The 17121-nt window shown below is 38.9% G+C and overlaps 1 protein-coding gene across 8 annotated transcripts in view; it reads left to right on the forward strand.

Moving 5' to 3' along the window:
- Positions 1 to 17121, forward strand: part of ITGB3BP (integrin subunit beta 3 binding protein) — an 80226-nt gene that overhangs the window by 2782 nt on the left and 60323 nt on the right. For 7 of the 8 annotated variants that reach the window (XR_007924041.2, XR_007924042.2, XR_011390678.1 and 4 more), the window contains exon 2: positions 14788 to 14818. Coding sequence is in view for 4 of the 8 variants with exons in the window: in XM_051857685.2 (XP_051713645.2) it covers positions 14788 to 14818 (31 nt within the window). In the remaining 4 variants the exon portion in view is untranslated. Of the gene's footprint in view, positions 1 to 14331; positions 14388 to 14787; positions 14819 to 17121 lie in introns of those variants that run through there. The other variant, XM_070078376.1, reaches the window with a different exon arrangement.

Below are 17121 nucleotides of genomic sequence, written 5' to 3' on the forward strand. Positions count from 1 at the left end.
GGCCACAGCAGAGAGCTGGCCTGGAAGAGGGGCAACCGGGACAGAATCCGGCGCCCTGACCGGGACTAGAACCCAGTGTGCCGGCGCCGCAAGGTGGAGGATTAGCCTAGTGAGCCATGGCGCCGGCCTTCAAGGGAATTTCTAAGAGAACTTTAAAATGTGCTGATTTTTCTTTATAAAGGAAGCTGAATACAAGTGAATCCTGGATCTGCTTTGCACATTTTACTGTGCCTATTTGTGTTTGTAGTCATGCTGATGCAAATGTGTAATATGATTATTTTTATTTTGTGGATTGATTACAGTAAGAGGTGAATGAAATGATATGTCAGGTCCAGCAAAAGTTAACCATGTTAAAAAAATTCTTTGAATTTTGATAGATAAAGTTCTACAATTTGTTTTACTTAAAAGTATACTACTGTATTTTTTTAAGATTGATGAAATTATTAGCACTTCATCTAAGTATGAAAAATATGAAATGTAAATGTATTTTTCCTCCTACCAGTAAAGTAGCTATAACTGAGAAAAGTATAATAAATCTTTTTTAAGTAACATTTCCTTTTTAATTTAGTTTTTAACAGATTCACATGGTTTAGATGCAGTTCTAAGAATATAATGATAGTCCCTCCCTCCCTCCACCAATTTCTCCCTTCTGCCCTCTCTCTCTTACTCCCCCGCTTTTCTTTAGTTTTGGGGATAACATATTTTTAATTTACATTACTTAATGGCTTAATGCTTCACCAAATAAAAAGTTTAATAAGTAAAAAGCAAAAAGGACCCTAGTTTAGTGGAAATATAGGCAAGGGCCATAAACAGAACTTAAGTGGAAATATGACTGAGTGTTTCACCTAGATACAGTATACTTTAATACCAAATAGTTAAAACTATAGTAGTATAACATTTTTTTTTTTTTTTGACAGGCAGAGTTAGACAGTGAGAGAGAGACAGAGAGAAAGGTCTTCCTTCCATTGGTTCACCCCCAAGATGGATGCTACAGCCGGCACGCTGCACCGATCTGAAGCCGGGAGCCAGGTGCTTCCTCCTGGTCTCCTTGGGCAGGTCTCCACTGCCCTCCCAGGCCACAGCAGAGAGCTGGATAGGAAGAGGTGCAACCAGGACTAGAACCCAGTGCCCCAACCGGTACTAGAACCTGGGGTACCGGCACGACAGGCAGAGAATTAGCCTAGTGAGCCATGGCGCTGGCCAACTTTCTTAAAAAAAAAAAAAAAAAAAAGATTTAATTATTTTATTTGAAAGGCAGAGGAAAAGAGAGATCTTCTATCTGCTGGTTCAGTCCCCAAATGGCTACAATGGCCAAAGCTGTGCCAGTCCAAAGCCAGGAGCCAGGAGCTTCTTCTGGGTCTCCCACATGGGTACAGGGACCCAAGCTCTTTGGCTATTTTCCACTGCTTTCTCAGGCTATAGCAGAGAGCTGGATCAGAAATGGAGTAGCCAGGACTCAAACTGGCGCCCATATGAGATACCAGCACTGCAGGCGGCGGCTTTACCTGCTATACCATAGTGCTGGCCCTATATAACATTCTTTTTTATTTTTTTTTTAAGATTTTATTTATTTATTTGACGGTAGAGTTACAGACAGTGAGACAGAGAGAAAGGTCTTCCTTCCGTTGGTTCACTCCCCAAATGGCCGCAACAGCTGGAGCTACACCAATCTGACACCAGGAGCCAGGTGCTTCTTCCCAGTCTCCCATGTGGGTGCAGGGGCCCAAGCATTTGGGCCATCTTCTACTGCTATCCCAGGTCACAGCAGAGAGCTGGACTGGAAGAGGAGCAACCGGAACTAGAACCGGCGCCCATATGGGGTGCCGGTGCTGCAGGTGGAGGATTAACGTAGTGTGCCACAGTGGTGGCCCCAACATTCTTAAGCATTGGTTTGATAAAAGTATAAAACAAAGATTGACAATACTATATTTGCAGCAGTACTGATACATGCAGGCATTTTTCTTTAAAAAAAATTTTTTACTTATTTATTTGAAAGGCAGAGTTAGAGAGGGAGAGGGAGAGGGAGAGAGATTTTCCATTTGTTGGTTAACTTCCCAAGTGGCCGAAACAGCCAGGGCTGGGCCAGGTTGAAGCTGGAAGCCAGGAGCTTCTTCTGGTTCTCCCACGTGGGTGCGGGAGCCCAAGCACTTCAGCCATCCTCCACTGTTTTCCCAGGTGCATTAGTAGGGAGCTGGATCAGAAGTGGAATAGCCAGGACTCAGGCATTTCTTTTAATAGATCATTTTTATAATGTTGTGAGAAACTCTTCTAATGCTTAGAATCTCTAAAAGTCTTTACAATTGCAAAACAACTAGATTCTGCATAAATTACCTTTTTAATTGCATTGATGGACTATAGAGAAGTGAATTAAAACCAAATTACACATAATGGGGAGTCAGCACAAAAGAGAAATGGAATTTTCCTGAATATATTTACAGGCATTCATGTTGTACTTGGTAGAAATGGGCTAGAGGCAGAGTAAGGAGTTAAGCTTGAGACTTAGGAATTAAACTAGGAGGAAGCCAAAATGATTCCTGGTTGGTAAGGATCCCTTGGCCGGTGATGAATCAAATGTGTGTCTTTTGTGGACAACATCTTCAGTTTATGCCCCTAGTTTTTCCACAGGTTAAGATCAACTGAACAATATTCCAAAATCATAGATAACCTAACACAAAAGGTAACTACCACAACTGAAAGTTCTGATACATAAAATCAACAGAATTAGGGCTTTATAAAATGGACTTATACAAACTGTCTAAAGACAATAAAGCTGAGTCACAAAAACTAGCAATTAATAAGAAAATACTTAAAAACTAACCAGGCAGGAGCAGGCATTATAGTACAGTGAGTGAAGCTGCCACTGGGGAAGCCTCTCTAGTAGTGTGCCTGGGATGTAATCCCAACTCCGCCTCTGCTTGCAGTCCACCTTCCTGCTAATGCACTTGGGAGGCAGCAGATACTCTCAAGTCCTTGAGTCCCTGCTGCCCATGTAGGATACTCAGGTGGAACTTCACCTAGTCCAGCTCTAGCTAGCTGTTACAGGCATTTGAGGAGTGAACCAATGGATCGAAAATTTCTTGCTCTGTGGCTCTGTCTTTCAAATAAATAAAATGAATATAAACATTTTTAAAAGATTTATTGATTTGAAAGAGTTACAGAGAAAAGGGAGAGACAAAGAAAGAGAGAGATCTTCCATTCCCCAAATGGTTGGGGGGCTAGGCCAGACAAAAGCCAGGAGCCTGGAACACCATCCAAGTCTCCCACGTGGGTGGCAGGAACCCAAGCATTTAGGCCATCTTCTGCTTTTCCAGGCTCATTAGCAGAGAGCTGGATCAAAAGTGAAACAGCTGAGAAGGACCCATATGGAATGCTGGGCATTGTAGGCTGTGGCTTAACCCACTGCGCCAAAACACCGGCCTCTAAATAAACTTTTTTAAAAGGCCCAGATTGGAAAAAAAAAAAAGACACAAGCACATTTTAAATGAGGGTGATTAGGATATTTAGAAAGTAGGGTTACTGTTGTGGTGCAGCAGGTTAAGCAAGTGCCTGCAATATTGGCATTCTGTTTTGGAATGTTGGTTCAAGTCTTGGCTGCTCTGCGTCTGATCTGCCTCCCAGCTAATGTGCCTGAGAAAGCAGCTGATGATGGCCCAACTACTTGGGCCCCTGCCAACCATGTGGGACACTCAAATGGAGTTCTTGGTTCCTGGCTTTGGGTGGGCCAAGCCCTGGCTACTGCAGCTATCTGGGGAGTAAACAAGTGTGTGGAAAATCTCTCTCTCTCTGTCCCTCTGCCTTTTAAATAAATAAAAATAAAATCTTTCTAAGATGAAACAATAAATGGTAAATTAAAAATCAAGTAAAAATACAGTTGTTGAAATAAAAATTCAGTAGATGAAATTCCGTGTCAAAGTAGTTTGTATTGAACTGAATCTTCCATAGATGGTTTTAAACTCTGGAAAAAATATTTTTTTAAAGATTTATTTATTTGAAAGGCAGAGTTACAGAGGCAGAGGCGGGGTGGGGAGAGAGAGAGAGGACTTCCATCCACTGGTTCACTCCCCAGATGGCCGCAATGGCTGGAGCTACTCTGATCCAAAGCCAGGAGCCAGGAGCTTCTTGGTCTCCCACATGGGTTCAGGGGCCCAAACACTTGGGCCATCTTCCACTGCTTTCTCAGGCCATAGCAGAGAGCTGGATCAGAAGTGGAGCAGCCGGGACTCGAACTGGCATGCATATGCGATGCCAGCGCTGTAAGTGGCAGCTTTACCCACTACACCAGCGCTGGCCCCTGGGAAAAACCAACTACTTGAAGGTATTAGAGAACATCCCTAAGCAGGAAGAAATTGGAGAGCTGCTTATCCTTGAAAGAAGGAACATAGATAATGAGCAAGGTTTGTTTTTATACTGTTTTTTAAAAATTCATTTTATCTATATATATTATTTGAGAGGCAAGGAGAGAAGAGACAGAGAGAGAGACAGACAGCGTTCCCATCTGCTGGATGCCTGCATGAGCTCATCAGCTGAGGTGGGGCCAAGAAGGAACCAGGAACTCAATGCAGGTCTCACGTGGCTGGCCAGGATCTAACTGCTTGCACCATTACTGTTGCCTCCCAGGGTGCACATAACAGGAGACTGGTAGTAGCAACAGAACCAGGACTTGAACCCAAGCACTCTGATAGGGAGTGCAGGTGTCCCAAGCAATGCTCACCCCATGTTGACAGTGTTTTGCCCAAAGGTAGCCCATGTGGTTTAGCGTGGGTAGTAGTCCAGCAGAAAGTTCCTGTTTTACTTGCTTGAAGAATATTAAGTTGAGAGTTTGGAATTACTAGACTAGCTAGAAAATAAAGGGAAAATCCTAGTGAAAGGGTATCCCAAAAATGTGATTATACACTGCCTACATCTTCGGCAGGAACCAGTATAAGCACTGGAGGTTCCATAAAACCTGGCAGATAACCAATAGCTAGAATGCTGAAAGAACTGAGCAGAAATTTCAGTTGCTTCCCATCACAAAAGAGACAAAATACATAGTTTGAATTTACTCAAGTTACATGCCAAAACAAAACTCAACACTGTCAAGAGTAAGAATTCAGAGTCTCTGTCATATCACGTAGTGTCCAGCATACAGTAAAATACCAGACTTGCAAAAAAATCAAGAAACTATAATTCATTGTTGAGAGAAAAACTATGTGTTGAAATTGACTTTAAGATTATACAGATTTTTAGAATTAACAAAGACATTAAAGAACTTAATATGTTTAAGGACTTAAAGATGAGAAAATTGTCACATTGAGAAAATACCTGGGGAATCTCAGGATATAAATAGAAACTTTTTAAGGAAATTTAAAAAGAAGCAAGTGGAAATTCTGCATCTGAAAAGTGTAATATATCTGAAATGAAAATATTATCTGAGCTTACTAGCAGTGAACTTGAAGAAAACACAAATAGAAATGATCTAATCAAAGGAAGAGATAGGGGGTGGGTAGGAAACAGACTCTTCATGAATTATGGGACAAAATCAAATGGTCTAATCTGTAATCAGTATTCCTAAAAATGGAATGAGAATATGGCAGAAAAAAATTTTTAGAGATAATGACTCCGAGGGCTGGCGCTGTGGCATAGTGGGTAAAGCCGCCACCTGCAGTGCCGGCATCCCATATGGACGCTGGTTCGAGTCCTGGCTGCTCCACTTCTAATCTAGCTCTCTGCTATGGCCTGGGAAAGCAGTGAAAGATGGTGCAAATGCTTGGGCCCCTGCACTCTTGTGGGAGACCTGGAAGAAGCTTCTGGCTCCTGGCTTCAGATTAGCATAGCTCTAGCCATTGTGACCACCTAGGGAAAGAATCAGCAGATGGAAGACCTCTCTCTCCCTCTCTCTCTCTCTGCCTCTGCCTCTCTGTAGATTTGCCTTTCAAGTAAATAAATACATCTTAAAAAAAAATAATGACTCCTAAATTTTTGTAATTTTGCTGAAAACAAAATTACAAATCCAAAAGCTCAATAAACTCCAATTACGGTTGAAAGTAAGTATGTGTTGGTACACACAAGTATTTATATGCCCTACACATATACTGTTAAGTGTCAAACTGATGAAAACTAAAAATGAAGGGAGAATAATCTTGAAATCAACCATGGAAAATTGGTACTTTATGTATTGGAAAAACTATGTAGTAAAAGCTAATTTCTTGTAAGAAATAAAGCCAGAAGGCAGTGGAATAATATTTTTAAAATGCTAAAAGAAAAACCTGTCAACTCAGAATTTTTGTCTAGAGAACCATCCTTCAAAAACAAAATAAGCTGAGAATATATCACCAGTAGACCTGCCTTGAAGAATGCTAAAAAGTTCTTTGGGTGGCTGGTATTGTGGTGGAGCCAGAAAAGCTGCTGCCTGCAACACCAGCATTCCATATGGACTTCAAGTCCAGGCTGTTCCACTTCTGATCCAGCTTCCTGCTAATGACCTGGGAAAGTAACAGAAGATGGCCCATTTTGTCAGAATATAATAGTAATAAATATTAATGTTCATATTTGAGAATATGAGTTAGTAAAGTGGTCTTATGACATTTCTCATTTGTTCAAACTAAAGAGCATTTGACTTACATCCATTTATCTTCTGGGGTAAATATTCCCAAATATATCTGTTTGGCTTCTGTAAGAACTCTTGGCTGATTATTTGTTAATCTTTTTATAAGGAAAGCTTTGACACCATAAACACATTGTCCAATAATTGGTAAAAGTTTTGGCCAGTTTTACCATGAAGAAAAACAAGATTTGAATTTCGTTTAGGTACTCCTACACAATAACCATACTTCTACAGCAATGGAGTGCTGTTCCTTCCACTTACCCATGCTGTGGTAGATATTTTTGTGTGACCATGAGAAGTTTTGAACACACAGGAATGTAGGCTTAAATGAAAAAGAGAATGCAGAAAGGAGACACACACACATACATGTATATGTATAAATATAAATTCTTCTCCCTTCTTTGCTCATTCCTGTGCATAGAATGGAAAATAAATTTCACATACCTCAATTTGCACATAAGGAATCACATGGGATGTGAATTTGTTACCTTTTGTCAAAAGATTTTTAAGCATCTCATGCACATAATAATCCTCTAAACACTCTTGTGAAGTTGGTAGCTGGTGATATTAGCGTCTCTTACAGTGAAGAGTAAATGGAAACACTGATATACTAAGTGATATTTTTATCTCCCACTCAGAAATTTGTTGCTACTTTGCAGGCCAGTATTACTATAAACATTATGAAGCTTAGGGAGATTATGTGCTTTGCCCAACCTTACGGAAGAATTTGGCATAGCATCAAGGCTCCCTGAGTCTTATCTGCTTTACTAAGTTTATTCTTCAACTCCACTCCCACCTTCATCCCTACGATTTAAAATCATCTGTAATCTACTGTTTTAAAAGGCCTACAAGGGAACCTGAAATCATTTGTGAGTTTCTGAGATGGGTGTTCTTGGTTCTTGATTAAGAATCATAAATAGCTTTCCCACCTAGAATAATTTTTTAAATATTATAACTGGTGTTAGTAACAGTTTGTAATAAAATTTACCCTCTCAGTCTGTTCTGATGAGTCAAGAATCCTGTTCAAGATACTACCACATATTAAGCTAAATAAAATCAGAAAAAATTGTCATAGAGAATAATATAGTCACTTCTACAAACATTTTTACTTTGTCCTGTTGATATAAAATTGCATATCAGGTATTTTTATCTTTTTAAAACTAAAAAATAATTGACATAGCAATCAGAATTTTGATCCCAGTGAACCTTATCTTGGTATACCTATATAATATATAACATTTAAATTATGACCATAAGTAGAAATTTGAGTAACTGAAAATGAAAAGTCACAGAGGTAAAAGGTTATCCGTAAGAAGGTAACTAAAATACAATAGATAAATATCCATTTAAAAATTATTTGGCTTAAAATTATGCTAAAATATACACAAGATAAAATTAACCATTTTAACTATTTTTAAGCAGAATTCACTGTCATTAAATACCTTCAAATTGTTCTGTAATCTTCACTACCATCTGTCTCCAGAACATTTTTGTCCTTGTAAAACTAAAACTGTGCCCATTAAACAATAGTTTCTGATTCTTCCTTCTGGCCCCTGGCAACCACCATTACATTTTCTGCCTCTATGAATTTGACTACTCTTGTATGAATAGAATCATACAGTATTTATCCTTTTATAATTGGCTTGTTTTTTAAAAAAAGATTTATTTATTTGAAAGGCAGAGTTACAGAGAGGCGGTGGGGGGGGGGGGGGGGTCATCCATCCACCATCCACTGGTTCACTCCCCAGATGGCTGCAACACCTGGAGCTATGCTGATCCGAAGCCAGGAGGCAGGAGCTTCTTCTGGGGTCTCTCACATGGGTGCAGAGGCTCAAGGATTTGAGCCATCTTCTGCTGCTTTCCCATGCCATAACAGAGAGCTGGGTTGGAAGCAGAGCAGCCAGAACTCGAACCGGTGCCCATTTGGGATGCTGGCACTGCAGGCGGTGGCCTTAGCCACTACGCCACAGCACCAGTCCCATAATTGGTTTATTTTACTTAGCATAATATTTTCAAAGTTCATCTGTGTTGTAGCATGTGTCAGATTGCCTTCCTTTTTGAGGCTGAAAAATACTCAATTGTATGTGTATACCACATTTTGTTCATCCCTTTATCTGTCAGTGGACACCTGGGTTGCTTCTACCTTTTGGCTGTTGTGAACGGTGCTTCTGTGAACAATGGTGTATACATATGTTCATGTCCCAGCTTTCATTTCTTTTGGAAAGAATTATTGTTGGATCATAAGACAAATCTATTTTTAATTCTTTGAAGAACTGCCATGCTGTTTTCCATAGCTGCTGTACCATTTTACTTTCCCACTAGCAGTGCACAGGTGTTCTAATTTCTTCCTGCCAATACTAATTATTTTCTGCTGTTGTTTTCCTAGTAGTCATCCTAGTGGATGGGAAGTGGTGTCTCATCATACTTCTGTTTGCATTTCCCTGATGATAGATTGTGTGAGCATCTTTTGTTGAGCTTCTTGGCCATTAATATGTCTTTGGAGAAATGTATGTTCAAGTCTTTTGCCCATTTTTGTGTGCCCATTTTTTTTTTAAAGATTTATTTATTTACTTGAAAGTCAGTTACAGAGAGAGGAGGAGAGGCAGAGAGAGAGGTCTTCCATCCACTAGTTCACTCCCCAGTTGACTACAATGGCTGGAGCTGTGCCAATCCGAAGCCAGAAGCCAGGAGCTTCTTCTGGGACTCCCACGTGGGTGCACGGGCCCAAGGACTTGGACCATCTTCTACTGCTTACCCAGGCCATGGCAGAGAGCTGGATCAGAAGTGGATCACCCAGGACTCAAACCGGTGCCCATATGGGATGCTGGCACTGCAGACAGCAGCTTTATTCGCTACACCACAGCGCCAGCCCTTGTGTGCCCATTTTTAAAATATAGTAGTCACAAGAGCCACTTAACTTTACAGAACTACCAAGAGTCAGTTGTAACTTTACAGAAGTATTAGGTATTTCTTTTAATTATTAAGTGATACTTGTAGCAGAAAAAGTAGAAATTGTAAGGAAATACCCAGTATGTCTAGTCAAGTTTTGCTTGTTTATTTATGTGTTTCATCCATCCCTTCCTATCCCTATTAAAATCATCCTAATCCATTTAGCATTATCTCTTGCTTGTAGTACAGATTCTTCATGGGCAAGAGGGTGCTGTGCATATAGAAAGTCTTAATTTAAAAACTGCTAACTTGGCAGTGGACCCAGTTCTAACGGAATGATAAGAATAAATGGTCAGGGCCAGCGTTGTGGAGTAACAGGTAAGCTGCTGCCTGCAATGCCAGTATCTCATATGGGCACTGGTTTATATCCTGACTTCTCCACTTCTGATCCACCTCCCTGCTAATGTGCCTGGGAAAGCAGCAGAAGAGGGTCCAAATGCTTGGGCCCCTGCACTCACAAGGGAAACCTGGGTGAAGTTCCTGGCCCAGCCCCAGCTGTTGTGGCCATTTGGGAGTGAACCAGAAGGTGAAAGATCTCTCTCCCTCTTTCCCTTTCTCTCTCTGTAACTATTTTAAAAAAGCCATAGATTCTTCTAATATTTTTTTTTTAATTTTTTGACAGGCAGAGTGGACAGTAGAGAGAGAGACAGAGAGAAAGGTCTTCCTTTTGGCCGTTGGTTCACCCTCCAATGGCCGCCACGGCCGGCGCGCTGTGACCAGCGCACCGCGCTGATCCGAAGCTAGGAGCCAGGTGCTTCTCCTGGTCTCCCATGGGGTGCAGGGCCCAAGGACTTGGGCCATCCTCCACTGCACTCCCGGGCCACAGCAGAGAGCTGGCCTGGAAGAGGGACAACCGGGACAGAATCCGGCGCCCTGACCGGGACTAGAACCCGGTGTGCTGGCGCCGCAAGGCAGAGGATTAGCCTAGTGAACCACGGTGCCGGCCCAGATTCTTCTAATATGTTTACACTTCTTTAATTCCCTTCCCCTCAGTTTAACAAAGGTTTTCATTTTAAAGATTTATTTATCTGAAATGCAGAGTTACAGAGAAAGACAGAGACAGAGAGAATCTTCCATCTGCTGGTTCACTCCCCAAATGACCACAATGGCTGAAGCTGAGCCAGTGAAACCAGGGGTCAAAAACTACATCCAGGTCTCCCACCTGGATGCAGGAACCCAAATAATTGAACCATCTTCCACTGCTTTCCCAGGCATATTAGCAGAAAACTGGATCAAAAGTAGAGCAACCAGACTTGAACTAGTACCCTTACTAGATGCTGGTGTTGCAGGTAGCAGCTTAATCCACTGCCCCACAACACTGGCCCCTTAACAGAGATTTATGCACATTGACCTGAGCTCTTAGTTTTTCTCCCTCAAGATGTATGACTATAGGCAAATTGTACATACTCTTTTCCCTACTAGCTGAACTAAGTGATTTCTTCTAGTTCTATTAAATCTTTTTAGGATTCTTACAAATACTTCCAGCTGTTGGTTATAAATTGTCTGAATTATCTGAATACTACATCAGTGTTACCCTTAACAAATCATGTTTTTAGTGTCTTACCAAAATTTACTTTTCTGTTTACTTTTATATTTCCTTGGGCTTCTTAGATCAACATAGGACCTAATCTGGAAACCTTTTAAATCCAAGCATTTAGTTACTTTCTGTAAGAATTAACCACCAATAATAAAGCAATAATATTTTTTAAAGATTTATTTACTTATTTATTATTTATATGGGATGCAGACACAGTAGGTGGCAGCTTTACCTGCTATGCCACAGCCCCAACCTCAAAGCAATAATATTTTGAACAGTTAATATCAGGATGAATTTTGTGTTCTTCTAAAAGATAGTATTTCTGGGGCCAGCGCTGTGGCTCAGTGGGTTAACACCCTGGCCTGAAGCGCCGACATCCCATCTGGACACCAGTTCAAGACCCGGCTGCTCCTCTTCTGATCCAGCTCTCTGCTATGGCCTGGGAAAGCAGTGGAGGGTGGCCCAAGTCCTTGGCCCCTGCACCCACGTGGGAGACCAGGAAGAAGCTCCTTGCTCCTGTCTTCAGATCAGCGCAGCTCTGGCCTTTGCAGCCATCTGAGGAGTGAACCATCGGATAGAAGACCTCTCTCTCTCTCTCTCTCTCTGCCTCTCCTCTCTCTGTGAAACTCTGACTTTCAAATAAATAAATAAGTCTTTAAAAAAAAAATAAAAGATAGTATTGCATCTTTACAGCATTTAAAAACAGGATAAAAAATGTTCTGCTATGTAATTTTATTTTTTTTATTTCTAACTTTTAAGTATTATAAATGTCAGACATATCATGTTTCCAAATAGGGCAATATATTCTAAAGCTAAATATAAATAATTTTCAAAGTTATCTGTCTTTTTGTTTTTAGCATCAACATAGGAGTTTCTAATGAAGTTTTAGTCTTTTTTTTTTTAATTTATTTGAAAAGCGGAGTTTAGAGAACAAGAATAAGAGAGAGAGAGAGAGAGAGAGAGAGAGAGAGAGATCCTCTGTCTGCTGGTTCACTCCCCAAATGACCACAATGGTCAGAGCTGGTCCAATAGGAAGCCAGGAGCCAGGAGCTTCTTCTGGGTCTCCCAAGTGGGTACAAGGATTGAAGCACTTGTACCATCTTCTGCTGCTCTCCCAGGTGTATTAGCTGGGAGTTGGATTGGAAGTGGAGCATCCGGGACTCAAACCAGTGTCCATATGGGATATGGGATGGTGGTGTGGCGGGTGGCAGCTCTACCCGCTATGCCACAACACTGACCCCCACAGTTCAAGGCTTAGTTTCGCCATCTTAGAAAGACATAGAAAGTGATGGAAAAATATATAACCTAATGTAGAACAAAACAAGTAGGCATTAACCTCATCTCAGGACTCAATAATTGTGTTCCTTTCATTACATCGAATTATCGTTTTATTTCTTTTAAAAACATTTTTTAATTCTAAATTTTGGGTTAACATGTAATACTTGTACATTTTAAGGGGTGCAATGCAGCTTTACAATACATATACATAGCTTAAACCAAACATACTAGGCAACCAACCTTCCCATTTGCTTATCTTTTCTTTGTATTTGCATCCTGCCAGCTCCTCTTTTCATCATTGTGAGCTGTAGTCACCCCATTGTACTGTGGAACACCAAGATCTGTTAGGTTTACCTTACTGTGTTTTAGTATCCATTATCCAGCTTCCCTGCTGTTGCCCTCTGCCCTACCCTCCATAGCCTCTGGTAAACAGTATTATAAATTTTAATTGAAATATATATATGTATATATAACTTCCGATAGAATGAGAGAAAATATTTGCAAACTTCTCATTTGATGAAAGATTTATACTCAGAATACGTAGGAAATGAGAAGACTCAACAGCAGATAGCAACCAATCTAGTTAGGAAATGGGCAGAAGATCCAGACAGACATTGCCCAGAAGAAAAGATACAATTGGTTAACAAATACGTGAAAAAATGCACAGTATTGCCAGCTGTGGAGGAAGTGTAGGTCAAAACCACAGTGATGTATCATCTTACTTCAGTTAGAGTGGCTGTTATCAAAAAGACAACATAGCAAATGCTGGTGAGGATGTAGAGAAAAGGGAACTCTTACACCCTGTAGGTGGGAATACAAATTAGTATAGTCATTATAAAGAACAGTATAGAGATTCCTCAAAAAAAAACTAAAAATAGATCTGTATGGCCCAGCTATCCACTTGGGTATATATCTGAAGAAAATGAAATCAGCATATGGAAGAAATACCTAAATTCCTATATTCATTCCAGCAGTATTCACTATAGCCAAGATACAGAGCCAAGCTAGGTACACATCAGTGAATGAATGAGTAAAGCAAATGTGGTACGTACACACAGTGGAGTATTATTAGGCCAAAGAAAATGAAATCTTGATATTTGCATCAAAATGGATAGAACTGGAGTTCATCATGTTAAATGAATAAGGTAGAAAGAAAAATAAATACCACATGTTCTCTCATGTGGAAATTTAAAATAATATCTACAATTTTTATTCGTACCTCTGTTCACTTCATGCTTCATTGTGAATTCACATGTTGATTTTATGTAAAGTTCTGAAAGACAAAATTCTCTAAAGACTAATTTAAAAATGTAAGACTTATATAGCTATATTAAAATTAAGTAAATACTTTTTAGAGAGATAAGTTCTTTATTTAATGTTTATTGCTAGTGATTTTCATAAATTGACCATCTCTTCTTTTTTTTAATCCAGCATGTTATAAATCAGTAGTTATTTATAAAAAATTGTTTTCTAAGATTATGCAAATTTTGGTGGTGGTTTCTGTAATATAACCTTTTTAGTATCCTCTTTTGCACTATGCTCTCATCCTCTAATATTTTAAATAATTTCTGTTTTTCAGGGATAAGAAAGTACTTTTAATGCTAACTTTGTCACTGGTAAAACTAGTTTTAATTTATATTGACCTTTTTCTCCTTTGAACATTTAGTCTGCATTCAATAAAATGTTGATGACTGCTCTTTAGAAGACAGCTGTACGAAATAAAGTATTATAAATATTCAGCTTTCCTTTCTAAGCATTGTCACCAACAGCTGGGCATCCAGTTTAGCAGAACAGATTTTACACAGAGAAAGCCTGGCATGTTCCTGATTCAGTTTAGTGAAGGAAACAAAAAATAGTTTCTTATGGATTGGGGACTTATAAAGACATGGAGCATCTGTTCCTCAGTTAAGTCATAGGCTGGTTGCACTGAATCATGTTTAAAGCTACAATAATGTACGAAACTTTTTTCATGTTGCTCATACCTTAAACACCTAGTCCATTATTTCTGCAAATAATCGACTTTCAACATCTCCATTGAAGGTATGTAAATTATTTTACTCTTAAGTATAGTTTTTATTAGTGTTATTATAAAGCAGACAAATATACTAGTTTTTTACTTAGACTTCAAATAATATGACTTTAGTGTTTAAGATGTATTGTTGTCCATCCATATATGTAGAACAACATATACCAAAAAAAGATCCACTTATAATTATTCCATTTTGATATGAAGTGTTTTACTACAAAAAACAAGGCTACCATCGTAAATAATTGCATTCTTATGATATTCTGGTTTAATAAATAGGGTAAAAATTAGTTGGCAAAAGTTGCTTAAAATTTTTATTTGTATACCTTACCCTTAAATATTAAGTATTAAATATTAAGTATTTGACTTAAAGAATGTCAAATTTAAGATTCTTTTTTAATGTTTTGTTTACAGTGTTAGAAGATCACTGAAGCTGGAAGCAAATGTAAGTATTCATCTAGGAGTTTGTAATTACATGATAAAATTGTTTTTAATATTTTCTAATATAAAAATTATCAGAAAACAATATGACATGTTACACCATTTTCTGCACATAAAACTTTTGTTTGTTTTGCTTCATAAAACATTTTTTGTAATCTATTGTGTGGACATTTGTAGCCAGCTTGAGATGTTTGCTTAAGCAGATTATTTAGAAATCTTAATGAAATAATTTAGTAGAAATTAGTAGAAAAAAAATCTGCACCTTAAATATATAAGAAACACACATGGAACTATGGTGATACTTTAATCTGCTTAATATAATCTGTTAACATGAAATAAAAACATTATAAGCATTTTTATATTAAAATGTAATCACCTACCTCAGCTATGCTGGCATGGATTAGACAACAAAATACTAACATCATAAAAAATTTTACCGTGGTTATCACAGTACAGTAAAATTGTGTTGTTGCTATTACTTTTTGTAAATCTAGTTATAGCACATTCCCAACGCCAGCATATCTTGGCATATGTTAGTTTATTATATTTTCACATTAAGTAAGGATCTGGATACAAACACTAATACTAAGATACTTATGACCTCAGGAAGCTTAACTGCAAGTATATTGGTGAGAAAGTAAATTAAAACAAATAGCTAGTCAATAAATGGGCTTTTACAAAACCCCATGTGAAAATGCCATTTCAAGAGATGGGTTTTATATGGAATTTATCTTTGAAAAGCTCACTGGTATTTAACATAGCAGAAATTTACAATTTAAAAAACTTCCTAGATGCAGTTTTTAAAATTTTAAACAAAGGTGGCAAAATACTGCAATGACAGTAAAAAAAAATCATTAGCAGGGTAATTAGCAATTTGGAGTACCATTATCCAACTTGTTCTGTGAAGAATGCAGCTGTGACTATAATTCTGCATCTGTTTCTTTGGTCAAAATAGTGTTTTGGTAGGTGAGTAGTCCAGCTTAGAATGAAATACTGTTCTTTGCTGCCCCAAAGCTGTTCTCTGGGAGATAGTAACATTATTTGAGGGGAAGAGAATGACCATTTCAGAATCTAGTATCTTCATGGAGTTACAGTTGTAATCATGGCAGCTTTCTATTTTTTTTTTTTCTCAAATGGAATATCCTGTATTAGAAAATCACAGTGTTATGTCTGGCCCAGTTCTGTGCCTTTAAACCAGTTGACTTAGCTTAGTACCACATAGCTACCACCAACCAGCTCAGAGCAGGTTCCCAGCATGCTAGCCAGGATTTTTATTCCATTTTCTTAGCTGTTTCTGATATTGTCAGCTGTTATATGCTTGCCTCTTAATCTGTTTATAGATCTGAATTTAGATCTGACAGCTTTTGTCCTATTCCAGTATTATTTGAGCTTTTCTCCTCTACATTTCTCTCATATTCACTTCCATCCACCCTACTATCTAACACATCCAACCTAGTAACAGCCTGGCTCCCAGTTATTTTCCCATATGGCCTGTGATCCCACTGAGGTTGCCTTACCCCATCCGAAAGAAAATTAGCATTCAAAACATATACCTATAATTCTAGGAGTACTTAATTGTTGTAAAGCAATAAACTAGTCAAAACTTTGATCATTTTACCTTACAAATATGATGCTAAGGGAAGGAAGCTGGGGTCCAAGGAAGGGAGATGACCTTCTTAATGCCTGTTGGTTCAAGTGGAGTCTGTTTATCCTAAGCTAAGCCCCTGCTATGTCATCTCCCAAAGGTATTCGGAACTCCTGACTTCCAGTGTTCCCAAGGCAGCTACAGATCTTCATGGAGGTTAATGTTCCATGATGTTTTGGTGAGGCTACAAAAATAATTTTCTCATGACTCTCTTAATGGGAGAAGCTAGAGATGGATCATCCCTGTTTTTTTCCTATAATGTAGATATTAGACACTGCAAGGACCACTATATGCTGGACTTCCCAGAGCTGGATGTTCTAAGGAAATGAAGAAGGTTCCCATTTGACATCACCTATAATATTTGGATTTTTTGAGTTATTGCCCTGAAAGTACTATTTCCACATGAATTTTCAGCAGTGAGGATAATTTATTACAAACTGTTGCCCATGCCAGTCCAGATGAATTTATATGGTTATTTGGCATCTTGGCCACAAACCTAAAGTAACCCAGTCTCTTTCAGGCCACCTCAGAGAGGGAATAGAAGAAGCAGATGCTACAGATGGGATGGGAAGGAGCATTCTTCTTAGAAAGTCCAACTCAGTACACATGCTCTAGAAGGAGTGGTGGTATGGGTTTTCAGGAAGATTTGCTAATTTGTTTTT

This window comes from Oryctolagus cuniculus, chromosome 7 (assembly GCF_964237555.1).
Source record: "Oryctolagus cuniculus chromosome 7, mOryCun1.1, whole genome shotgun sequence".
In the NCBI taxonomy this organism is placed as follows: Eukaryota; Metazoa; Chordata; class Mammalia; order Lagomorpha; family Leporidae; genus Oryctolagus; species Oryctolagus cuniculus.